Source organism: Phallusia mammillata, chromosome 2, assembly GCF_965637545.1.
Source record: "Phallusia mammillata chromosome 2, kaPhaMamm4.hap1.1, whole genome shotgun sequence".
NCBI classification, from domain to species: Eukaryota; Metazoa; Chordata; class Ascidiacea; order Phlebobranchia; family Ascidiidae; genus Phallusia; species Phallusia mammillata.
In genome coordinates, this window is record NC_137253.1 from 30,111,510 (window position 1) to 30,138,576 (window position 27,067).

At 39.0% G+C, this 27,067-nt stretch overlaps 3 protein-coding genes and 2 long non-coding RNA genes across 6 annotated transcripts; all 5 read left to right on the top strand.

Annotated features, from left to right (window-relative positions):
• The first annotated feature begins 11,784 nt into the window (after window positions 1–11,784).
• On the top strand, window positions 11,785–12,332 carry LOC145215098 (uncharacterized). Its single transcript, XR_013857205.1, has 3 exons — window positions 11,785–11,897; window positions 12,053–12,092; window positions 12,279–12,332. It is a non-coding gene; the product is annotated as an uncharacterized LOC145215098 (long non-coding RNA).
• Window positions 12,333–14,486: 2,154 nt separating this feature from the next.
• Window positions 14,487–15,188, top strand: LOC145215115 (uncharacterized). Its single transcript, XR_013857207.1, has 2 exons — window positions 14,487–14,588; window positions 15,031–15,188. It is a non-coding gene; the product is annotated as an uncharacterized LOC145215115 (long non-coding RNA).
• A 1,632-nt stretch (window positions 15,189–16,820) lies between these two features.
• LOC145215136 (uncharacterized) lies at window positions 16,821–20,127 on the top strand. Its single transcript, XM_080083790.1, has 4 exons — window positions 16,821–16,914; window positions 17,749–17,865; window positions 19,054–19,167; window positions 19,618–20,127. Exons 1-4 carry the CDS (start codon window positions 16,857–16,859, stop codon window positions 19,692–19,694), a joined length of 366 nt encoding a protein of 121 aa, XP_079939916.1. The 5' UTR covers window positions 16,821–16,856; the 3' UTR covers window positions 19,695–20,127.
• A 70-nt stretch (window positions 20,128–20,197) lies between these two features.
• LOC145215137 (vitellogenin receptor Yl-like) lies at window positions 20,198–21,985 on the top strand. The gene is made up of 3 exons (XM_080083791.1): window positions 20,198–20,255; window positions 21,023–21,154; window positions 21,636–21,985. Exons 1-3 carry the CDS (start codon window positions 20,213–20,215, stop codon window positions 21,800–21,802), a joined length of 342 nt encoding a protein of 113 aa, XP_079939917.1. The 5' UTR covers window positions 20,198–20,212; the 3' UTR covers window positions 21,803–21,985.
• Window positions 21,986–25,414: 3,429 nt separating this feature from the next.
• LOC145215068 (uncharacterized) lies at window positions 25,415–27,048 on the top strand. Of its 2 annotated transcripts, XM_080083714.1 has the most exons (4): window positions 25,415–25,538; window positions 26,142–26,279; window positions 26,563–26,734; window positions 26,891–27,048. In XM_080083714.1, exons 1-3 carry the CDS (start codon window positions 25,487–25,489, stop codon window positions 26,619–26,621), a joined length of 249 nt encoding a protein of 82 aa, XP_079939840.1. In that variant the 5' UTR covers window positions 25,415–25,486; the 3' UTR covers window positions 26,622–26,734; window positions 26,891–27,048. The 2 variants fall into 2 exon arrangements, with proteins under 2 accessions (XP_079939840.1, XP_079939839.1); XM_080083713.1 differs by having other exon boundaries at window positions 26,142–26,734.
• Window positions 27,049–27,067: the final 19 nt, after the last annotated feature.

Consider the following 27,067-nt stretch of genomic DNA (forward strand, 5'->3'; position numbering starts at 1 on the left):
TTATTATGTAAATATGTACAAGAACTGGGAGACTCAGCTAACTTTAACCTACAGCAGATATTATTCGTCTTGTAAACAAATACCAGGGACAAGGGGCGCATCAGCTTAAACATGCTGCTATTTGAATACATTGTGTTTACCGGGGATTTTTTGTACTTTTTTGATCTCGAAAGCAAGGTTGGCCATTTATAATTAGCCACAGGAGACACTTTATTCAGGCTATGTATGGTGACGGACCATACTTTTTAAATACAACGGCAATAAGTTTACCTCAAACTTGTTTCGCTTCTACACTGCCTACAAGCGCTCGCCAAACTGCGAAGTAGTTGTATCATTATGATTCTCCTCAACCGAGAAATTCCCTTATAGTTTTCAACAAAGGAAGGCAATTGTTTGCGCATAATCGTAGCGTTGTTTGTCTATGATGTAACATTGTCTCAGATGCGTTAGAAAAATGTTCTTTTCAGGTGCTTGAAACTATCCGACAGGGTTTCTTTCGCTGGTTTGTTTTGCTGTCGAACCCCACACTTTTTCTGCAACACGAGTGTTTGGTTTCTAATCGAGTTATACTCGCTGCGCACCATAGCACTTTCTTGCAAACTCCCGTCACATATATAACGCTTTATAATACGATGTTGCTGCAGTGCATTTAGTTATTGTCAACCAATTGCGATCCATTTTTTATGCTCCATACCGTTTTAACATTGCGCAGCTATGGTGGTTGAGATAGTGCAATTGCGTTACTTTGTTGTCTTTCTCCAAGCGTAATATACTCAACTCTACTCAAAATGTGTTAACAACTACCAGTCATATTCGCAAGTAATTCTATCCACATTAATAGGTAGCAGAAAAAGGCATCGGGCGTATTGATCTGCTCGAAACGAAATACGAATTAGCAATTGATCGATAGCCTAGCATGAAAATAGTGTAGTAGAGGCCCGATATTCGTTTCCGCAGCTCCGCAAACTGCACAGCCTTTATTCTATTGGACGCATATGCCACACAGGCCTCTGGTTACACACACCCGTTGTAAAAACTGTCTGAGGTAGGTGAGGCGCTGTTGGGAAAATATGCTCATCCACTTTAGCGCCAATGCATGCGCACGATAGTCAAACAACAAATGTAAATAATGTAAGGTAAGAATATTAACTACATATCTTTTTTATAGTTTGCAACCCTTTTACTTTCATGCACTTTTCGCGACCCTATAGAACTGCATAAACGTCATTTGTTGATGTAATTTTCAGCATTTATTTGCATGTTCCTGGTTCGACATTTGATGGAATTTTGTCTTTGCATCAATTTTATCATTTGTGTGCTTAAAGTTATAGAAAACAACTTTTCATAACGAAATACGCACATTATGACGACCCCTGTGAACTACTAGGCCTTTAAAGAAGCCGAGTTGGGATTAGAACCACTAACATTACGATTGCATGTAGATTTAACAAACGCATTTGTGCATTGGTTTGTAAAGCACTTTACAGTCACCCAGCAGAGTGTGCATGTGTATATGCCTAGCTAAAACACGTGATTAATGTAGCTATCGAATAGACTGGAGTTGTTTTTTACACCACAGCATAGAACAGGCTATAGTTTTTCAGAATTATGAATCAACAATTGTTTTACCATCCTCGCGTGATTTCCTGGTTCTACGCTTGCTTTGTCAAACGATAGGAATTGATTAGCGTAGCCACGTATTAGTTTCTTCCTCTACAGTAAGGTGTACGGTTTAATGTGGATGCTGGTAGCTATTACCTGTGTGTGTCCAAGTGTTTACTTTAACATTTTGAAACGTATTTTGTCACCGAAAACCGTTGTGATTAAAGTAAAATAACTCTCTCGAAACGATTCAGTGTTTTTCAATAACTACATAATTACCAATGCTCCAGAAATATAAGTCACGAATATTGACTACGTATACGTATAGCATGGCACACGAAAAAGTATTCAGGAATTTTATAACAGATCTGTGATACAACGCATGCTTGTCACCTCTGTACTGAGACTCTTAGCGAAACGCCGTTTCGGTAATAATGTTCTGCCACAAAGGCTTAAAGCTAACTTTGGTTACTGTGGACAAGCATGGTCTATTTGTTTGAATATTAAATTTATGTTTATGTGTGCGTACGATGTTGAGTTTAGTTTTTACAGGTTGTGTTGTACAAATACCAACAACTATGACATTATTCCACTGGAAGTTTCTGGCCATCTTTTTCATCTCTTTTATGAAACCGGGTAAGAAAGTTAACACTTTTACTTGTACACACTTAGTTAAGACATTTGTTTATTGTGGAATGTCCTCATCATGATCAGTTGTACGTCACAATACCGACAGTAGGACTGACAGTTTTGGTGTCACTCCGCAATCTTGGCAACAGCAATTAAGAGATGTGTTGATCACTGTATTTTTGACAGGTTCTGGGCAAATCTGTTCAAGTGACATGACTTCATGTCCAGAGGGGCGTTGCATCCCAAGGTCACACAGATGTGACGGAACTATACATTGTAGCAATGATGAGGATAGTTGTGATGGTAATGATATTGGTTTCGGTTGTGATTGTAATGGTATTGTTATTGGTTTTATTGTACTCAGATAAGCCTATTATTTCCAAGAGAATTTTTGTGACATCAATCAGACATGGCTTTTCAGTCTGATGCCCCCGAATCATGTTGCATAGTCTGTATACACCATATAGTCATACATGATCAATGTCTTGACGCTAGGTGCACTTGTATATAAAGTCAAGTAATGGAAAACTTACAAGTCACGTACGCTCTTACTCAAGCCGTAAGTGCTAATATTAGGTCATTTACGTTACACACTCATGGGAAGTGTTTTTTTAAGGGGTTTTGGGGGACCGAAACGGTCCCCCGAATTTCTCCAGCGGTTTCCCAAAATTAAATATGGCCATTTTTTGGTATTTAAATGAAACGCTTGCGCTCTCTTAAAACTACTTAGCGGTCACCCAAACCAAACCTTAAAAAAACCCTGCTCATGGGAGCTGACAGGTAAAACCATGATCCACTGTCTGATCTTAGTTCAGTGGTTCTTAACCGGTGGGAAATTTCCCACTAGTGGGAAATTATGTAAGTCGGGTAACCAAACTCGGGGCCGAGGGTCGAATTCAGCATTGAATTGACCGTTGAAAGTTACTTTACTTTTCTGCAACAACATGTAAGATTAATTTCACCGAGGTTTACAAGCACATACAAATCCAAAAGCCATTTGTTACATCACAGACAAGACTAAAAGTATCAATGACTTTGCTATTTTGCTGATAAAAACCTTTCCTTGGTTGATTGTGATGCATTTGACCAGTGCAAGCAGAGGAGACTATATTTAATATTCCCAAAAGTTTAATCTCTCACAGAAGCACTATTTAAACTAAATAAGATTGCAGTATACCTTTAAGGTCAAGACCAAATCGCTTCACGAGATTATTTCATTTAAAGATTACCGTAGATACTCGCGTATAGGTCGCAACTTTTTTCCTTATATTTAAAAAAATAAATATAGGTGCGACCCATTTGCTCGACATAAGTGGAAATCGCCACCAAGTCGGAAAAAAATAAAAGTTTTCGGCTATTGCAAGTACCATTATTTCCGGTCGGCTTATTGGGCGCATATAACGTATTTATTCGAGTATAACGCGCAAAATTTTATACTTATTTTCAATAAAAAATTAAGGGTGCGCGTTATAGACGCGAATTGTAGTGGAAACGTGCTATCGAATACGGGTGCATGCGCTCGTGCACGCACATACCAATGCGAGACAGTTTCATGAGCGCACACGCACATGCGTCAGCTCAGCGTGCGTTGGATTTTCCCGCTTTGTTGAGAAAACTTAGTTTTGCGGTTTCAATGCAATGCAGTTCAATGCTAAAAAACAACCAATTCCCCCAGTTATTTATGCAAAACAGCTAGGCTAAGGGCCTTTTAAATCCCTAGATTTTCACTGCGACTTATGTGCGAGTCAACTCTAAATTACCCTTTTTTAACACAAAACTAATAGTGCGGCCTATACGATGGCGCGACCTATATCATTATAAAAATAACAAATGGGAAATTCGAGGTTGGTGGTTGACTTTAGTGGGAAACCACACCAAAAAGGTTAAGAACCACTGTCTTAGTTAAACACTACACATTTTCATATGGATGTGATGATATGTTTTGGTACACCAAACAGATTTTTCACTAGGTAATTCTAAGTCACATTTATTTAACTCCGTTCCTTTTTTCAAATAAACATTCTTTCAAAAATAGGCCACAGTGTCTATACAATGGCGATGTGTAAACCACACTTATGGTTATATTTTTCTATCTTTATGCATTAAAGATTGTGATGCAGGATTTCACACAACAGCATTTTTGCACCATTACAAAGTTGCTGTAATTCAACTCTGTTGCTTTTTGTAGGAGGCTGCGCAGTTAACGAATACGAATGTCAATCTGGAGCCTGTATCCCCCTCTTCACGAAATGTAACCGAAAATTGGACTGTGCCCATGGCGACGATGAAAACAACTGTACAAGTAATTGACTAATTATTCTCAGAAAAAAATTATAGGGCACCGTTTGTAAAAATATTTAAAGCCGTTGTTAGGCCAAATAACATCGCTGTTTGTAAAAATATGCGCCAACTTGTAACTATATATCAGAAGGACGAAGTCATTTCCGGAATTAGAATATCATTCCGACAATTGTTTATTGTTTTTTCTATGTAGTTTATTTATCACCAAATCTAATAAAATAATTATGTGTTTTAATTCAGAGAATATGCCAAGATGTGATTTACATGTGATTTAAGGCATGCTGTGTTTTCTGAAATGTGTTTATTGTGGGACTGTTGCGTTTTTGACTCCTTATCTAATCTTTTTGCTCATCAGATTCAGAGGGTTGCAGGTATCACCAATTTCAATGTTTTCCCTCAATGGAATGTGTGTCAAACCCTCTTAAATGCGAGCCAAATAGTTGCCCAGCTGGCGACGAACAGCCTGTCTGTGATGGTAAGATTTCTATGGTGATACGCTAGGTGGCTTATGTTAGTGTGTTGGTATATTCTGGTCATAGTTTTATGTTGTCACCGAAACGAAAGGACTTTTTTGTATTCAAATGGAATAATGCCTTAGTCTTCAAAGCAATGTTGGTAATGGTCAACAAGTTGCGTTTATCAACCCAACAAATCTCACAAACAAATTAAACAATTCCAAACTGTATCGTCTTACAAAAGAACTCTTCGTAGATCTGCTTAATATGAATTGGATGTAGCGTTTTGCATCAATAAAGTATGTCAATGTTTTTTTATCTTTCAAAAAAGGCTTTACGTTTTGGGACTGTCCTCTTACCGTCGTTAAATTTAATGAAAAAAGAAAATTCTCGAGCAAACCTTGTAGCACATATAGTGGCAAATTTACATCCAACATCATCACAGTAAATAAATACGTTTGTAAAAATCAAGATATAGATGGCGTTATTATCAGAATAGATGTAGTTAGTGCCTAAGAAGTTACTACATTTTTGCCTACAATAGATGAATGCATGTAGTTAGCTAGTTCAACCAGTGTTTTTCAACCCGTGGGTTGCGACCCCCGTTGGGGTCGTATGCCACTTTACTGGGGTCGCGAAGGCCTTTCATAAACATTAAAAAAGTACCATTCTCTTAGCCTAAAGTGAGAGTTATTTTGGTGATTATAAAAAAGCATTTTTGTAAGGGGTCGCAAGTTACAGTTGGTCGCTAAAATGGGTCGCGGGTTGAAAAGAGTTGAAAACCATTGGTTTAAACGACGCTGAATTTCAGGTCAATGCGGTGCTGATGAATTTTCTTGCGGTAATGGAGCCTGTGTCCCTCTATCTTACCGTTGCGACTACACACGGGATTGTGCAGATGGAGAAGATGAAAGTGGATGTGACGAAAGTGATTTTATTACAGGTGGGTTTTTAATATAACGTCGTATGATTTGGTATAACGTTGATATAACGTCGCAATGATTGACTTTTGGATTACCTTTTTTTCTTCATCTCGCAGATCAACACAACTGCACCTCGCATGAAGTTCGGTGTGATGGGCGTTGTAGAACCATTGATGGAGTTTGTAACGAAGACTGCTTTGCTTACTTTCCCCCCGTATGTTTACTAGGTAAAAAAATGTTTCACTTATCTGCCTAATACTTCACATGTTGTGTACCTGCAACAGCTCGTCACTTCCTAGCATAATGCTATGTCGGGTTTTTTCTATTGCTTCCTGGTGTTGTCAATAGGAAGACAATTGGTGCGCAATTTTATACAGTAAACTGCGCTTTGGTTTTACAGTAATTATTCAAAACAACTCATCAACATAGTTAACATCTAAAGTAGTCCTTACAGGTAAAAAAACCCACTGGTCTAAATCATATTTACAGTACAGAGAATTAATGGACAGATATACGGAACCGACAAATTTATTCAACAAGTTTCTTGTGCGGTTTGGCCTAGGGTGATGCAGCAAAGTTAAGATCGACAAAAGCGTTTCATCCTAGTTTACCCTTTTATCGTTTTTTGATTTAGATTCAAACTCCCAAAAAAATCGGCCGAAACTGAACGCTTGCTAACATGAAATTATAACGCCCATTAACTGATTATAGTATCTGCTAAAATAGCTGCAAAACATTTTGGTCTGCAAACAAATAGACATGATTGCAATAAGATGTATTCTACTTACTAGTGATGCACCAAGTTTGGGTTGCCGATGTTTCAGTTTCAATCCGAATTTTTTATAAATTAGGCCGAACCCGTACTGTTTAGTGCATAAAACTAAAGTCTAAATAAGCTTTCGATATCGCCAATTTAAATCATCATCAATTAACTTATTAATGCATCTAGAAAACACATGTCAGATTGTCTACAAAATATTTGATGTTTTGATAAGCTTACGCATTTTAACCTGCATCAACAACATTGCGTTCAGTTAAAACATCACTTAAAAGGTGATTTTAGGTTCGGCCCAAATTAATCGGACTTATAAAACGGGTTTGGTGCATTACTACCACTTATTAAAATGGATATTTATGGATCCCTTTTTCTGATGTCATTTCGTTTTTCTTCGGTGAAATTTGTCCATGCACTTTTGACATGAAATGTTTAATGGATTTGAAACCAAACTTTTACAGCTGGTAATAGTCTAATAAAATAACCAAGTGTATGTCATAGATCTGCATCAAGATTTGGTTGCTTGTTACCTCACAACTGGGATGAAATTTGGATAGTTTGCATAATATGCCATTTTGAGGTGTTGATCGCTAACCATTTACCCCATAAAGTCCTTACATGGGTAAAATTTAGAAACAATGGCCGAATTAAATGCGATTTTGACAGTTTGTGCCTCATTAAGCATGATTATTTATGAATTTTTGTTTACCGATCTAGTTTACATTCAATTTCAATTATAGTAACCTGTTTCCCTGGCGAGCATCGGTGCCGATCCGGTTACTGCCTTCCGGCAAAGTATGTCTGCGACGGATATCACGACTGTTTTGACTTTGACGATGACGAAGCCAACTGTACAGGCCATCAAGTTCATGGTTTGTTTCCATACATAGTGTTGGATTTTGGTTTAAATTCCACAACCGCAGTTGTTGCGATTTAAAATATTTATGATCATAAGTAGGAGCAGTAAACAATGGTCCATCTTGCAGGTTGAGCTGGGATTAGAACCGCAAACCTCACGATTGCAAGTTGCTTGCAGTAACCACTGGTCAACTTATTGGTTGAGCTGGGATTAGAACCTTCAGTCTTACGATTACAAGGCGGTTACACTATAACTTCTGGAGAGCCGTAGAATAGTTACAAGCTCTCGTGTTTGCTTGGCTGACTCCATAGGAATTCAGTATTTTTTAAATGATTAAAACAATTTATTGTGTTGGGATTTAAACCAGAATCCTTGCGAATACAAGTTACTGTTTTTTTAAAAATCAATTTGTTTAAAACAGTTTTGATTTCCATAACCATAAGTTGCAAAATAAAATGCAACTGAACTGTATTTGTTGACAGAACCCGTAAGAACCTGTCCTTATCATACATTCCAATGCCCAGGTGATAATCTTTGGGTTGATGGTTGTGTCGATTCAGGTTTGGTATGCGACACTTTTCCGCAGTGTGAACGTGCCGCTGACGAAACGGTTTGCGATGGTAAGTAACAAATATTTTACTGTGGATTTTATGAAAAAGTATCGGATTTTGTTTGATGTTTTTGTAAGTATCAGATTAAGTGTTGGGATTGTGATCTAAATCAGAGGGAAATAATTTTTTTAACAGCAAGCCCGTAGTCCTTGCAAGTAACACGCGAGACCCACGTAGCTTACAAGCCGTACCGCGGTTCTAAAACTTAACGTACCGCGGTTCTAAAACTGTGCTCCGGATAATTCGAGTCAGATATTGCTGCTGTTAAACTGTAATATTATGTAACACATTGAAGAGTCTTCTCTACTGTCAAAATTCATTTATTACATCACAATAAACAAAATATAGCCATTTTTCGCGCACGACAGTGAAGGCATTGGTACGTTTGGTCCGTTTATGATGGAAGAAATAGGCTTTGGATAACTTTATGTGTTCTGTTAAACCAGCGGGAAATTAATAATGTTGTGGCTTGACTTTGTTCCTTCTTTCAGGTAATTGCGGACCTGACGAATTTAGATGCTACTCTAGGGCATGTATTTCTCAATTTAGGGTTTGTGACCGAAGAGTGGATTGTGCCACTGGCGAAGATGAAGTTGATTGCCCAAGAAGTACTGACAGATTAGTATCATTTACTTAATTGACCGTTTCGGGTTTGATCCAGCGTTTTGGTCCTAAAATAACGTTAATTTGTAGGCCCCTTCGACTGGTACCCCAACATTTTTCCCCAGCCGTGTTTACCCACAATGCACCAATCTCACTTTCTTGCGAGCCCCAGTCACATAACGCCCGTAACAAGCGCAGTCCTAGCGGAATTTATAATATTCCCAAATTTCGAACAATTGTAAGCAAAGCATCTTTTTAACGAGATGGAAACAATTATCCGCGACCGTGGCGATTCAATGCAGTGCATTTGTTCCTCAGTCTTAAAGTAGTTCAGTGCTACGTCGAGCCTTAATCATGCATAAACGTTTAGTAGCGTTTACAATGATAAAAAACTTAATTTTTCACTACCAGATTCTGAGGGATGCAGATACAACGAATTCCAATGCAAACCTTCGATGCAATGCCTGAATTATATTAATTTGTGCCAGTCGTTTTGCCCAGAGGGTGACGAGCAGCCCTCATGCGATGGTAAGGTTTATTCTAATCGTTGTCCGCTAGATGGCGATATAGACTTACTGGCCTCGGTATGACGTGGTCGCATCGACGCTTCAGGCCTGATCCCAGTATGAATATGTTCATCTTAGCTGATAATGTCGAACTGGCGATCCCCTACTACGAAGCTTACATGTACAGCATGCAAGGCAGGCAAAGATGCTTTTAATTCAATCTTTGGCGGGTTCTCCACTGACCCTGCGTAGCTCAGTTGGTAGAGGGCAAGTCCTGGAATTGTCGTGGGTCCAATCCCACCGGGGGCTTAATTTTGTGGCCTCGGTAAAATGTGTTTTTAGATGGCCGTTAAGTTTTCCGACTTTAACTTAAAAATGTGTTGCAAAAGTGCACGGAACACACCGAAATTTACGGTCTATGGCTGCAGCGCGTTCATCTTCCATCCATCAATTGTGCACTCTCATTTGTTGCGCTTGATAAGGTTTTAACGTAGTGAATATTTTGGTGCAAATATTTTAGCGCAAACGACTTAACTTCAAAAATGAGGCTGTTATACAGGTCAATGCGGCCCTGATCAGTTTCGGTGCGAAAATGGCGACTGTATTCCTCAGTATCTTCAGTGCGATGGAGTGAGACATTGCCCACAAGGGCACGATGAAAATGGATGTGGTGAAATTGGGCTGGGTGAGTTCATGCGCCTCTTACAAACATTGTTTATTTTGTTCTTTTAAATTTTAACTACAATGTCGTGTATCGCACAAGCCATGCGGTTGGCTGCAGAAAGTTGGTTTTACACCTACCTACAGAGTGTCAATTCGTGCATGTAACTAGCACCAGGGTTGGCTACATGAAGCTTAATCTAACCCGCTATAGTTGTTGCAAAGTTGTAAGTGTAACAAGCGTTGTGGTTGGCTGCATAAAGCTTCGTTGGAAACCAGGTGAACAGTGCCAAACCGTGCATGTAACAAGCGCCAATGGTTACTGCGTCAATTTGTTAGAACGCCCACTTTAAATCTGTAAATTAATGTATGTAACAAGTAGGGCAAGTTTTTGCAACTTTTGCAGTTGCTTTTTTTACAGCTTCCGGCAGCTTCCTAAATACTCAGAATTTATAGAGTATGATGTTATAAGCTGTTTGTAGGAATTTTATGTTGCAACTTTTTTGCAACTTTTTCTATTTTTCGTGCAACTTTTGACTGCAACTTCGCAAAAAAGTAAAGGAGTGATTTAAAAAACATGCTATAAAACTGTTTCTAGTATGGTTCTATTCTCTTTGATTTGCACAACAAAGAGCTATGTGATCGATAAGCTGCATCTCAATGTTATCTATGACGCAACAGTTGGCTTGCAAGCTCAACCCCAGCCAAGCGTAAAGCTTTATACAAAAGTGCATTCGTTATTTTGCAAGTAAGAAGCGATAACCTTGATATCTGTTAAGATGACAGTCTAAGGCAGGGATTGTCCAACCTGCGGCCTGCTAGTCATTTTAACTCCAAGAAGTATGCATAAATGCAACTTGTGCATAAATGCAACTTTTGTTGAAATTAAGTGCAACTTTCTCACGTTTTTAGTGCAATAAAAACTTGCTCTAGTAACAAGCACTGTGGTGGGCTGGACGGAGGTGGTTTTGAAACCCGTTTATGCATTGTAAAACTAGCACGTTTTCCCCTTGACTGGGCTGCACTTGAAAGCTAGGTTTGTAATAAAAAAGTATAACACTAAGAACAAAATATAAAAACGAAAAATGTAACGTTGAGCGTGGGAATGTATCAACTGCACGATGGAACAATAACTTTGTTTCTTCTCTTGCAGATGTGGACAACTGCCCCGTTCATCAATTCAACTGCAGTGGATCGTGTAATGATATAAACGAGGCTTGCAGCAACACCATATGCATTAATAACTTCGAAGCTGAATGCACCGGTGAGGCGAAACGGTTAATCGGGATTTCAGCTTCCTCAGCGTATTGTCCCGATTAACCGGTTTGGCCAGTTTTGTTGAGCTTTTGGTTATCGTTGCATCGCTATATTTTTAGTTTTGGAAAACGTTGTTTACTGTTACGATTTATCTTTGTGGCTGATCTTTGTAATGGACTTGGTATTTTCGTAGTATATCATGTGGTTGAAAAAGAAAATGTTATTTGGATCACTAAATACAGATCTGTTAACTTTAATGATAAAAATAACGGCCAAAATAGACGAAAAAAGCGAAATGATTTTTTTTCCAACTTTTTGCTCATGCCATCCTTAGTGATATGTGATAAGTGCAAAAAGCATGTCGCTTTTTATGTATGAATGGGGGTTATTTGCGTTAATAAATAATTATTTATTTTGATGTTGTAATTGTCAAATTAATTAAACCATATATTAGTTTTGTATATGACACAAGTTGCTGTCGAAACGTGATGTTTTACACAAATATGCTGGCATTGTTTCTGGTTACAAAATATATTCTATTTATTTTATTGCAATTTTTTACGTTTAAACATCACAGGAGAATGTGAACCTGGCTTCTATCAATGCCGATCTGGTTACTGTCTTCCACAACATTATGTCTGCGACGGACATCATGACTGTTTTGACTTTGACGATGACGAAGCAAACTGTACAGGCCAAGTTCAAGATGTTCCAGGTTACATTTCGATTTTAAGATATACATCAGCTAAAAAGCATTGCAAAATAACGACTCCAACCATTGGGTTATGTTAGAGGCATATGTAGCATTAGCACCAACAATCAACCAACTGTTTCAATATTAAGGTGTAAAAGTTTTTCTCTGTTTTACAGATATTACAACCAACTGCACATCAGCCGGAGTTTCTGCGAGGTTGGTTTTGCTCGAATATTACTGAATGATGCTCTAAACTAAAAAGTTGTTTTTTTGCTGGCACTAATCTAAACAAAATGTGTCATTTTGCTCAAAGTTGAAAAAGGGCAAATAATTTTCTTTGCTATGATTATTATTTTATTACATTTCCTGTGATTTGTCTTCAACCTTTTGTTGTTTCCGCAGCATCCCAGGAAGTTACGTCCGATCTTTGCTTCCCGGAGCTGGCGATCTGCTTGAGTTGGTCGGTGACGATTTGTTGCCACTGGTCGGTTGTGTTGCAGTAAAGAACAACGACACTGACCAATATAACATGCTTTTCCCGCCTGGAATTGGACAATGTTCCGCAAATTTAAACGTAAGATCCAATATATTGCTGATTGGTAAAAGTGTTTTGTAACTTTATTTAAATGCTGTTACTTTATGTGACTTGTGCAATGCTGTTTTAATATTGTATCTGTCGAGTCCGTCGTCAAGATTCCTGTGCCATATTTACGCATTGTGTTGTTTCATTGTAGGAAAGCGAAACAGAAATTGTGGTTACATACAAGGTCTCGCTTGGTGTCGCTGCTGGCTCGTCACCACACATAATAACTCGCAACGGGGAATCGGCAGTCGTGGTGTTTCAATGCGCTTACAACCGTTCAGGAATAGCTACTTTGAATCAACCTCTGTTGGCAATGATCAGGTTTGAAATCTGCATACATGTTTTAAAGCAAATCTAAATATATGCTAATAATGCCCAAAGTTGATTTACAATCTCAATTACCACTTGCAAGTAACTCATAGGTGATGATTGAGGTCGATCTGATGGACTTATGTAATCCATTGTGATTTGTGAATGATTGTACATTCATAGTATGTGAGTATCAACACTTCGGGACAGATCCCAGTTAAATAATAAAGACATGCTGATCATTGAATATAATGCCAAAGGCCATAAGTTTCTGGCTCGGTAAACGGCTCTTGTCTTGCTGGCTGTCGTGCAGTAAAATATGTTAACGTGTAAATCTCCATTTGCTCCTTTTGCAGTCACGTTGAGGTGGATTTGGGCACAACGTCGTCATCATTCACTATGGAAATGGCTCGTTACACATCAGAGAACTTTACTACAATTGAAAGTGAACAAACGATAACAATTGGATCCCCTGTTTACATTGGTGTTAAGATCGATGTGGAAGCTGGTGCCACCTTGCATTTGCAGGTAAAAAAACAACAACAACAATTAAATGCTCACTCTTTTTTACTACTTTCCGTGTTTAGGGAGTGGATTGTGTTCTAACGCATATGACCTTGGAAAATCAAATCGACATCGGAACCGTTTATCCTGTTATTATCGGAGGGTGAGCGTTTGTAATTCAATGTGAAAAAAAATCCACTCTAAAATATTTCTTTATTTCAGTTGTGCCACAACTGATCCTCTTGATGCGGACGGGAATGTCATCTACAACGTGACCGACTCTCGCAAGTTTGGCTTTTCGTTTCTGGGATTCAGGTGGACTAGTGTTCAAGATGCAAACCAGGAAATATGGGTTACATGCGAAATGAACATTTGCGAAAGAACGGAAAACAACGACTGCAAAATAGTATGATGTTTAATTTATTCCTGATCCATACGTAAAGAAACACAGAACAGCTGACAGCATATGGACCAAATGTATAATTAAACATCATTGTTAAATGCATGTTTCGTTACCTGCAATCAGTGACACGTTTAATTAGTTTTGAATCTAACATTAAGTTTTTATTCAGGACTGCCCGGGACAAATACAACCTCCTCTGACCGGACCAATGAAAAGATCAATCATGGACGAAACCAATGATGCAACAAGGAAAATCTCTATAGGACCATTTGTGTTTGCACCTGAACTTATCAGTGATGACCAGCTTGCTTGTGACAAGGTAAAATTGATTGTATTGTCACTTTATGTGTAATTACTAGGGATGGACCGAGCCGAGCCAGAACCAGAGTACTACTTGTTACAGAGCATCGCTGTTTTCGCTGCCAAGTCGAGCAGTTGCACAAAGTTACCTTAGCATTGAAATTACTTATTCGTGCCCTGCTAACATACGAAACTATATAGTGTTCGAAAGGGAATCTAAGAACAAAAAATAACTACTGTTTTAAATGCGTTTGATTGTGGAATAAGTCATAAGCTACTTCTGGGGCCTGTACAGCTTAATACCCCGATGGTGACGTGAGGGGCCTGTGTAAGCGTCAAAACTAGCATAGAATTGAAAATGTTTGTGATGTCACAAAGTACCGAACTTTCTCAAGTGAGCACCGAGCATTAACGTAAGATGCTCGGTGTTCAACCAAACAGAACGTTTGCAGTTCTGGCCCATCCCTAGTAATTACATTGGTTATAATTCCTTAAACTGTTTCATAGGATGAATTGGAATGCTCTCACATGTGTGGTGTCGACACGACAGGTGGTGCTTACTGTATTTGCCCTGGAGGATATTTCCTGATGAAAGATGGAAAGACTTGCCTTGGTGAGAAACGTATTAAGTTTGCTCATGTTTACAGGCCAGGCCTCTTTTAAACTTAATTTCTGTCGAAACCATGAGGAGGTTTTCAAAATAAGTTTAAAGCGTAGCTTAGTGCCATCAAACAAAAACCGACACGCCATGTGATCCAGTGGGCACTATCACGTACACGTGTGAGCCAGGGGTGTCGACATCTGCTTTACGCCTGCACTAGTTGGATGAAAACATAACTGAAACAGTTTCTCGCATTTATTGCTGTATTATAGTCTGCAAAGTGTGCCTTGTAAACCTAGGATGAAAGCATTTGAATTCTGATAAAGGCCAAAAATGGGTTTGTTTTGAAAACATTTTACGCTTTCCATGTTTTTCTAAAACGCAGATGACAAAAAATATCCTCATAAAGACATGAACTGATATCCAAAACTTATCACTTACACTTATTTGTTAGAGGCCAACAGAGGTCTTGAGACACTGATGGAGGTCACCCTCTTCTCGAGTCTTTGCCTGATGATGTTGACCATTCTCATCCTGGCCGTTGTGATGGTGATGAAGATGAAGGGTGTGAAAAAGATAGAAATGTAGGATGATGAGTTGGAAGAATGAAAATGTGATGATTAAACAAAGAACTTTAAAGACACATTGACCATTATAGTCTATTTGTACACAGATTTCATTTTATTTTCGTGTGGTTGTTTTAATACAAAATTAACCCACTTATTTTTTAGTTTTATTTGCTTATTTTTTACAATATTTACCCATTTGGTCAGAGAGGTAGTAGCTTTGCAATTGTGGGACATTCAGAAGGTAAGCTATAGATCAGGGGTCGGCAACCTTTTTTGCACGGCGGACCGTTTTTGAAACTAAAATTTTATCGCGGACCGGTCTTCAAAAAACTACAAATATTTAGCAATAAAACGCCTAAATTAGTTTATGATTCCCGGTATACATGGGCAAAATGTTTTATAGCATTTAAAATATGTACAAATTGGGTTTACTTGGATTAAGGTTGGAAGGCTATCCAAGTTTGTCATTGCAATTTTAGTTGCATTTTTAGCTACTGTGAAAGTGATATAACCAATGATCTCCGCCCCTTTCCTCTGCACCAGCGTTGCATCCAACATCTAAATCCAATGAGCAAAACGTAGATGTCCACAAGGATGACAATTTAAGTTAATCTTTAATGGCTAAAGCAAGGGATTAAGGGTGATGTTTGTTTCTTATCCAGGTATTATAAACTTTACGACACCAGATTAATGTAGCACACCAAGTAGCGCTGTTTTTTTTTAGTTTAGTGAGCCCTATACAAAAAATCGTCTAAACAAGGCTTTTTAATTGTGCTGTTGTAAATGCATAAAATATGAATAAGTCGTTTACTTCGAACAACCGACCATGTTTGGAAGTTTGACTTCAACCTTTTGCTTGGCCATTATGAATCAGACAAAACATACGCGCATTAAAAGTATTTAAATAGTTATTGTGCTATAAAACTTTGAAAGCGTAGAATTTAATCGTATCGTTTTTAGTTTTCGTGATATCGCAATGTGCTGGTTTTAGACTGGTCTTTTTTCAGCAATAGAAAATGCAATGCTTACAAAGAACTGCAAAAGCAAGGAGAAACTGTCTTATGCATCTTCGTTGGATTGATACGCATCGCTTGGCGACGCGCTACATCCGTGCTAATATAATTTGTGCGTTGATTTAAAAACGACAAATTATCAACCACAGTACGTGTGTGCATCCCTGAATCAAGATATTTGATTAATGTAGTGCTTTGTACACCGGGTTGTCTCTTCCACCCCAGCAAACGAGCAGGTCTGCTTGTCAGAAATATGACTCAACAACTGCTTGACGATATCCGGTTTCCGATTGTACCCGTTAACTAACCACAGGTTGTATTAGAACAGCCACCTATCTTGCGGTGTGTAGATCATAGTGGAGATGGTAGCGCTTTTACGTATATGTGCGTTCAGGAGTTTTTAGAACTTTTTTGAAAGTCCTTTGTTACAAGGCACCGCTACTTATTGTAACCTCAACGGTCTGGTATTTGTCCATTTTTGCCCAAAACTGAATGTATAATGTTCAAAAAACAGCGATTAAAGACTATGTTAGAATAGGAGAGAAAAATCAATTAATTTTGTGATAGAACGATAAACCTTTATTTTACCCTGTGTATGAGTATGGTCTCTGTTTGTACCTAGGCCTATAAAAATAAATTTGTTGTTATGTTTTGTTGTTCGACTTAGTTTTCAAGGTTGTGTACAATAGTCTACGACTATGGCATTATTCTACTGGAAGTTTTTGGCAATCTTTTTCATCTCCTTTATAACACTAGGTAAGAAAGTTAACACATTTTTTGGCGCATTACTAGGGTTACCTAACGTCCAGAATTTCCCGGACATGTCCGAAATTAGGCGTAAAAACTGTGTCCGAAAGTAATTTTGTAAACACTACTAACGTCTCAAATTTTAACGTCAAGTACCTATGCTAGACTACTGTGTTTACAATTTTTAAGGAGATTAAAACTTATTATAAGGGTTGTCTGTGCCGATTTTGATGTACGATGCACCCTACCGCGTATATCAGTGGTTCTTAACTGAAGTTACATGGACCACTAGTGGTCCATGATGACTTTTTTGGTGTTCCACAGGATGTCCACTGAATTTGGTTATAAACTAGAGAAGATTATATATTAATACAGAAAGAAGGTCAAAGAATTCTGTTGCAAGCCAAAATGCTTGTTGCGTATGCTTACATCAATCTCATTAAAAAAGGGAATGGTCCACAATATTATTTTTACTGGGCCGGTGGTCCATGGCCTGAAACGAGTTGAGAACCACTGGCGTCTAGTTCATACGACCACGCGTCCTAAAAATCTTGAAAGGGCAGGATCTTGTAAAACTTTCCGTTTTGCTTTGATATTTTATGAAAAGGGCTACTGTTTGGTTTGGTAACGTGTAACAACTCGTTTATAATGTGTTGCAACGAAATTTTGGTATCGTCAGAGATAGTTATTAAAAATGTCCGGAATTTTGCCCACGCAGATGTGGTAACCCTTATTTATAAGATGTTATTATGGCCTGCTTTCACTGAATAAAATTAAAAACTTTTGACAATTCATCATTCAGCAATAACAATTCAATGTGTTGTTCTCTTTACACTTTTCCAGGTTCTGGACAAACTTGCCAAAACCACAGGTTTCTTTGTGGCAACGGGCAATGTCTACCGAGGTTTTTAAGGTGCAGCGGAAGTTCATTTTGTGACACTGATGAAGAAAATTGTGACGGTATTGATTTATTCATTTATCCTTTTCCGCCATACATTTGGTTGCTTTGGCGGATGTGTTGTATTTTTTATTTTTGCCTCAATGATATACTACTCGGTGGCATATATGTGCAGCGGTACTATGCCGAATCAGAGTTTTAAATCGGGCCGGGCTTTTCGGGCCGGACTCGGGTTTGGGCCGGGTGTGGGCATGATTAGGGCCTTAAGGTTAACTAGCCAGTTACTGGACCTGTCGTTACGTCAAACAGCCCTGAAACGCCTCGTCCAAGACCATTTGTCTATTATTGTCCATTATGTTTTTTTGACATGTTCTTTTCTGAGTCTTTAATGTAGGCCTGTCAATCAAACTTTCGGATCTTAACGGGCTGCTCAAATCGATTCAGGTTCGGGCCGGGTTTCGGAATTCTACTTTCGGGCTCGAGCTTCAATTTCAGGCTCGCCTCTTGCCAAATACTCGCCATATTGCGTAGCTTTTCACATGGCGAAAGCACAGCTGCGTCAGTGTTGCCAGGTTGGCCAAGGTCAGGCCAAAATCTGTTCGTATTTCAGAGCCATTGGTCGGAAAAATTTTAATCTGGCCCTCTGGCCGATAGTTCACATTTTTTTGAAAAAGACTTCCTGAAAATTTCTGTCGCAGATATCCAAATAACCAACAACGTAGTCAACGGATTATACAAGTGGTGTTTTCTGAAGTACAGCAGTTCAAACTACAAACTTAGTGAGGCGCATAACGCAATCCCTATTGCATCGTTAACTTACATCACTTTGAAAACTCAATCAACCCCATGGCAGCCAACGCACTTTGTATGTCTAGTTGTGGCATCGAACGCGTTTGCTGAGGTAATACTTTTTAGCCTAAATGTTACTCCAAACAAACGGCAGTATCGATGGATTACTAAATTGGCCAATGTATGGCTTGTGTCACCAGCTAAACTTTAAGGTCAAAATAGAGGGCACTTATGTATATGCAGCTACAAGTTGAACACAGTTTATTGACCTTTTTGAACTTCGACGAATAGTCTGGTGCGCCACTTGATCGGGATTCGTCACCGGAAGTGTCCTGGTTTGAACCCAGTAAAAAAATAAAAAAAAGACCTTTTTTCTGACGATAGGTTTGATATTATGCGTTGACCGCACGAAACAGATTTTCCAGGGAGCGAAATCATTTTAACCATTTTCCTTTTTGCAGGAAACTGTGCCGCTGACGAATACGAATGCCAGTCAGGAGACTGTATCCCTCTCTTTAGAAAATGTGACCGACGTGTGGATTGTGCCGATCGCGATGATGAAGCCAACTGTACAAGTAATAGGACGATTAACTTATGATTAGAAACACTATATTCGGACGTGAAAAGTAATTGAATCAAACACATAAATGCCAGAGAACTTGCGTGCAAAGAATACATCGTGCTGATTGTTTTGTATTCATGACGGAGTCCGAGCTTAACATCGACACTATGCCCCTGTTTTCTATGCCCTTGCCTATGTTCAACGTCCGATCATATCTACTTTTCTTATCTTTCTAATAGCCAGTTCCGTGTTACTGTATGTGATGTCACTTCACACACCTTGAAATCCCTTGAGCTCTCGCGCTATATTGTAAGATGTGGTTCCTATAAAGGGGAGGCGCATGGTCACAAAATCTTACAATATAGCGCGAGAGCTCAAGGGATTTGTGAAACGCACGATACTCGATGTGGAACTACGGGTTATCCACAAACCGACAAAAATTGGCAGTTTCTTTTCTATCAAGGACCGCCCTTGCAACAACCTCCGCTGCAGTGTTGTTTACAGGCTGACGTGTTCGTGTGGGTCGTCATATATTGGTGAGACGCAGCGAAATTTAATAACTCGAATAAAAGAGCACCAGACCAACGAAAAATCGGAGGTATGTGGGCATCTTCAGACTAACCCTATGCATAGGGTCAACTTCACCGAACCAGAAATATTGGACGCAACATCGGATCGGATTCGTTTGTTTATTCTGGAGTCGCTTCTTATCCAGCAACATGCACCGGGGCTGAACGTGGACACAACTTCGATGCCCCTGCGGCTTTTTAACACCTAATTATCACTGGTTTTATCGTTATCTCCATTTTGTCGGCAACCTTTTATCAGCGTGACGCAGTTGATTAAACTTTTCTCCTTACTTTTTCTGTATATAAACGCGCTTGTTTTCACTTGTGCATTACATTTTACACTGATGATGACAATAGTTTTGTCGAAACGTTTGTTTTAATAAAAATGAATACGTTTTACTCTACGTCGCTGGCAATTTGCTTTTTATTAAAACTCTGTTTCAAAATCACAAAAAATACGTTGGCAATTCGTACATACCCTGTTGTCTAATGCAGGGATCCAAACATTCTTTGTTTGACAACCGCAGCACAGGTATTCATTTCACCAACGGCCGACAGTGTACCCATAGTATGGTTGTATTTAAAATTTAGTCCTTTTTTTAACTTTACACATACACCGAACTGGACATTTCTTTTAATTACTCCTTACCATTTATATTCTGTACCTGTTAATTTCGCATTGTTCCCAAACAATACGCTTACACCCTGGTCTAAAGAAATTGTTAGAAACGGTGTTATATAGGCATTAAATAGCTTCAAAGAAATGTATGAAGTACGCCATTGTATTTTCCCATCAAAGAGCCTTCAGTTTTCGGACAGTAGTTTGTTCATACAAATAAGGCTATGTTCTCGCCATTATGCATATTCTCTGTGTACAGCTGAATATAACTATCAATTCACCATAGCAAATGAATATCATAGTACGCCATACCTATTGATGGCGTAATACCGAATCAGTCAGTCACCAAGCATTCCTACATGGCAGGCGCAGATTAGAAATTTCTAGCCTGCGATGGGATTCGAACCTACGACAAGTGCTATTCCGGGACCCGAAAAGCCGAATGGTGAATGTTTGGAATCCGGCTAATTCGTTATGACGTATTTAATATATCTTGCGTACTATGATTTCAATATGAGTGTGCGATTGCTGGTCTGTGTCGATGCTTCAGGGCTGATCCCAGCTATGGATTTGCAAAGGAATGCATTTATAATATTTAATGTTGTAAATTACATTATGTCAGAATGCATGTAGTTGCCGAAGAGTTTAAGACACCCTGTATAAACGATGTTATGCTACAGGTCAATGCGGTCCTGATGAATTCATGTGCGACACAGGAGCGTGTATTCCTCAATATTACCGCTGTGACAATGTACGTGATTGTAGAAATAATGATGATGAGATAGGATGCGACCCAAGTGATTATATAACAGGTGAATTTCTGTTCCTGTATGAGATTTTACTTTCAAAAGCCGCTTGATTCTTTTAAAGTGGTGCTTTGTACAGGCGGTATGCTTGGGTAGAGCTACTAACGCAAAAACTCACGGCAGAGGCCTGTTAATTTCTGATAGATGCCGCAGCGGAACAGGCGTTTGCAATGGCGATTATTGCTAAGTCAGCATGCGTATGTTCCGTTGCGCCACGTATCAGAAATTAGCAGGCCTCTGCCGTGAGTTTTTGCGTTAGTAGCTCTACCGTATTCTTGACTGCGCTGTATTTGTTTTAAATCTCACTCAAATTTTACATAGCCGTGCATGTAATAAGTGCCATACTTGAATGCATGAAGCTTTGTTAGGGAACCCGATTTATTATCTTACACAGACGCGTAAGTAAAAAGCGCAAAGGATGACCACACTGACCTTTTTTTGAAACCACGTACCAAGTTTATGAATATTTTTTTTCTTCATCTCGCAGATGAGAACAACTGCACTATGCATCAAGTGTATTGTTCCACCAGGTGCGGACACTTTGCATCTGCTTGCTCTGAGTTCTGCCCTTTGAACCCTGGCGACTGTTCAGGTATAAAAACACCTCCTAGAAAGTCGCCTAATATTACACATGGTTGTAAAAGTGAACGGTAACAAGACAATATTGAATTCCCAACCGGAAACAACTAAGCAAAATGTGTTGTGACATGTTGATACTCGTGTAATGAAACACAGGATATTGTGCTTTTTTACTGTCCCGACCATTTTACAAAGTTGTTTTTGATGCGTTTGGCAAAATATTGAAGCCTATTTAGATTTAGTAATAACTTACAGCAAGGGTGCGGTTTGAGAAAACATTTCATTCCAACACGCCCTTTAATCGTGGGATTTCGTTCAAAACAAAATCGGCCGATACCGAGATTTAATAAAATCAACACCCAACATGATCGTTGTATCTGCAAAAAAAGCTAAGTTAATTAGACCAAACCTTTTTAAAGGCTCTTCGGTTCATCACCAGTAGACATTTTGTATGCGTTGCCTCAAGCAACCGCTTTCTACTTACATTAATGGATACTTGAAATTTTGCTACAAGTAATATTAAAGGTCATTACAGGAGGACTCTAATTATGGAAACATTACAGGAGGATGTTTGCCTGGTGAGCATGAATGCATATCCGGTTACTGCCTTCCGGAAAAGTATGTATGCGACGGATTTCATGATTGTTATGACTTTGACGATGACGAAGCCAACTGTACAACCCAAGTTCAAGGTTCGTTTCCATACTGAGTGGTGGAGTTTGGTTTGGTTTTAATTCCACAACTGCAGTTTTTGCAATTTAAAATATTTATGACCACAAGAAGGTGCAGTAACCACTGGTCCATCTTGTAGGTTGGGCTGGGATTAGAACCACCAAACTTACGATTACAAGGCGGCTACAGTATATCTACTAGAGAGCCGTTATAGAACAGTTGTAAGCTCTCATGTTTACTAGACTGACTCCATTGGAATTTAGTATTTTTTAAAAGATGAAAACTGATATTTCTGTTGGGATTAGAACTAGTGTCCTTGCGAATATAAGTCACTGTTAAAAGTTGTGATTTCCATAAGCATATGTTTCAAGATAAAATGCAACTAAACTGTATTTGTTGACAGAACCCGTACGTACCTGCCCTTATCATACATTCCAATGCCCAGGTGGTGATTATTGTATCAGTTTTCAGTATGTATGCAACGGTTTCTCGTATTGTCCAAATGACAATGACGCAATGGTTTGCGATGGTAAGTATTGAATGTTTACTGTTGATTACATTTTGTGGACAAGTATCGGATTTTGCTTGATGTTTTTTGTTAAATTTATCTCATACTTGTTGAGTAGCACAACAGTGTTGGTATTATAATCAAGGGTCAACAAAATTTTTCACAGCAGGCCACTTGTATTGAAAATGACACGCAAGGACCACATAGATGACAAGCCTAACGCTGCGCTGTACCAAAACTATACTCCGCAAAGAGCTTTTGCGGAACCATCAGAAGCTGAAAGGCCCACTACAATCATATTTAAGACAATGCTACTGTTAAACTATAAGATTATGTGGCATGTTGATGAGCACCCCTCAAGCTTTTTAATGGGATATATATCAAGATCAAGATAATTCCTGATCTAAATTAATCTCTGGCAGACTTAGATACTACATATAGCATGATTACACTCAACATTTTTGCATCAGGCAACACAAAGTCTCACTGATTAACCTTCGTTCTTTCTTGCAGGAAATTGCGGGACTGACGAATTCACATGTCAATCTGGTGCATGTATTCCTCAATTCAGGGTTTGTGACCGAAATGTGGATTGTGCCGATGGCGACGATGAAGTTGATTGCCCCAAAAGTACTGACAGATTAGTATTATTTACTTAATTGAACGTTTAGGGTTGGTTCCAGCGTTTTGGTAAAAAAAACGTTTGTTTATAGACCCGCTTCGATTGGTCCCCCAACATTTTCCCCCAGTCGTGTTTACCCACCATACGCCAACCTAACTTTCTTGTGAGCCCCGCTTACTAAACGCCCGTAACAAACGTAGTCCTAACAGAATTTATAATGTTCCGAAGTTTCAAACAATTGTAAGCAAAGCATCTTTTTAACGGCCTTTTAACGAAGTACTTCAGTGCTACGCCGAGTCGTTATTTTGTACAAAAGTTTAGTAGCGTTTCTATGTATGTTTCCAAGAAAGCTTAACTTATTACTACCAGATTCTGAGGGATGCAGATACAACGAATTTCAATGCAAACCTTCGATGCCTGTCTTATTATAACTTGTGCCAGTCGTCTTGTCCAGAGGGAGACGAGCAGCCCATATGTGATGGTAAGATTTATTTTATATGTTGTCCGCTCGGTGGGGGTGAAGACTCACTGTCCTCGGTATGTCGTGGTCGCATCGATTTAAAGCTAAACCCCATATGAATATGTTCATCTTAGCTGATATTGTCGAACTGGCGAACCCCCACTACGATGCTGACATGTGCAGCAAGCAAGGCAGGAAGCGGGTCTTCTATTTCAATCCTTGGCGGTCGCACCACTGAGCCTGTGTAGCACAGTTGGTAGACGCGAGTCCTGCAAAGATCCCTGTTTCGAATCCCACCGCAGGCTAGATTTTTCTAGCCTGTACATTGCAAAATAGGAATGCTTCGGAGACCGGGCAATTCTGTATGAGACCTTTTAATAGCCCTGGCGTAGGCTACTATGGCTTCGGTAAAATTTTAGATGGCTTTTAAGTTTCCTGATTTTTTATTATAAAACTGTTGTGTTACTAAAAGTGCATGGAAACACTGAAATTTATGGTCTATGGCTGCAGCGTTTCTCCTCTACCTACCAATTATGGACTCTAATTTGTCGCATTTCAAAACATTTCACCGTTGCGCAGCTGTTTCCGGCTTGGTGACTAGTTTAACCCAAATGTGCTGTAACAATTTGTTTCACTGGACGAAACAAACTTAACTTAGCTCCAATAATAGAGGCTGTAATACAGGTCAATGCGGCCCTGATCAGTTTCGGTGCGAAAATGGCACCTGTATTCCTCAGTATCTTCAGTGCGATGGAGTGAGTCATTGCCCACAAGGCAACGATGAAGCTGGATGTGGTGAAATTGAGCTAGGTGGGTTCCGGCTCCTCTTACAAACATTGTTTTTTTCATTCTTTTACATTTTAACTGCCAAGTTGTGTTTGTCACAAGCGTTGTGGTTGGCTGTTGGTTTGACATCTGCCGCTTAAAGATTATTATCAATTCGTGCATGTTACAAGCACTATGGTTGGGTGCATGAAGCTTAACTAAAAACCCGCTTCAAGCATTGCAAAGTTGTAAGCTTGTATTTTACAAGCGTTGTGGTTGGCTGCATAAAGCTTCGTTGGAAACCCGCCTAAACAGTGCCGATTTGTGCAAGTAACAAGCACCAATGGTTACTGCCTCAATTTCTTAGAAAGTCCACTTTAAATTTGTAAATTAGCGTTGCAAATTCCTGTGTATAAACTAGTGCTGTGGTTGGCTGTACGAAGATAGTTTGGAAAGCCGCTAAAAGCATGCAAAACCTAGCACGGATTTTCCCACTAGGGCTGCATTTAAAAGCTAATGTACAATAACTATTTGCGTCATAAAATTGATAGGTTTGTATTAAAACATATAACACTGAGGACAAAATAAAAAAATAAAAAATGTCACGTTAAGCGTGGAATGTATCAGGCGCTATGGTATACTGAACGATGAAACGGTAACTTTGCTTCTTTTCTCGTAGATGTGGACAACTGCCCCGTTCATCAATACCACTGCTTCGGGTCGTGTTATGACATGAAGTACGCTTGCACCGAATGCTTTATCGACTTCGAAACTGAATGCACCGGTAAGGCGAAACGGTTAATACAGAGATTCCAGGAGCATTTGTCCCGATTAACCGTATTTTCTAAATACCCAGATTGCAGTTAACTGGTTTGGTCGTTTTTGTTAAACTTTTGGTTGTCGTTGCATTGCAAAATTTTCAGATTTGGAAATCGTTGTTTACAGTTACGAACAATTAGTGTGCTGCGTTTTTATCCATACTGATTGCCGTAATTGCTTAATCGCACAAACGCTTTATGGTTGACTTTTGTAATGAACTTATCGCAGAAGCGACATTATTTTTTCTTTAAACGTTTCGGCAAATGCTTATGCTATCATCAGTGGTATAAAGGGCAAAAGGCATGTCGCTTTTAACGTCTTTTTGGGCCGTTATTTCAATTATTAGGTATGTTATTTAGTCACCAGAAAATTGATGTTACAATTGTATGCCAATTAAAGCATAAGAAAAAATTCTAACCAGAAATAAACAAACCAGTATATTAGTTTTGAGAAAGACACAAGTTGCTGTCGAAACATTATGTTTTACACAAATATATTGGCTTGTTTGTTTCTGGTTACGAAATATATTCTATTTTTTATCGCATTTTTTTACTTTTAAACATCACAGGAGAATGTGAACCTGGCTTCCATCAATGCCGATCTGGTTACTGTCTTCCACAACATTATGTCTGCGACGGATTTCATGACTGTTATGACTTTGACGATGACGAAGCCAACTGTACAAGTCAAGTTCAAGATGCTCCAGGTTCGATTTTAGGATATGCATCAGCTAAAAAGCATAGATGGGATTCGAAACTACGACCAAGAGATTGCAAAGCTATGGCACCGACCACTGGGCCATTTAAGAGATTCACAGATTGGATTGGAACTAGTGAATCACCGAAGTTTTCGGTTGCCGTCCATAATCTGATTAAAATGTGTCACTTTGCTCAAAGTTGAATAAAGTGCAAATATTTGTTTTCTCTTCTATGATTGTTATTTTGCAACATTCCCTGTGATTTGTCTCAACCTGATGTTGTTTTTTGCAGCATCCCAGGAAGTTATGTCCGATCTTTGCTTCCCGGAGCTGGCGATCTGCTTGAATTAATCGGTGACGATTCGTTGCCACTGGCCGGATGTGTTGCAGTAAAGGACAACGACACTGACCAATATAACATGCTTTTCCCTCCTGGAATTGGGCAATGTTCCGCAAATTTAAACGTAAGATCCATTACACTGCTGATTGAAGTGTTTTTGTAACTTTATTTGAAAGCAGTTACTTAGAGTGGCTTGTAAAATGCTGTTTTAATATTGATTCTGTTCAGCCGATGTCGACATTCCTGTCTCACATTTACGCATTATGTTGTTTCATTGCAGGAAAGCGAAACAGAAATTGTGGTTACATACAAGGTCTCGCTTGGTGTCGCTGCTGGCTTGTCGCCACTCATAATAACGCGCAACGGGGAATCGGCAGTCGTGGTGTTTCAATGCGCTTACAACCGCTCAGAGATAGCTACTATGAATAAACCTCTGTTGGCAATGATCAGGTTCGAA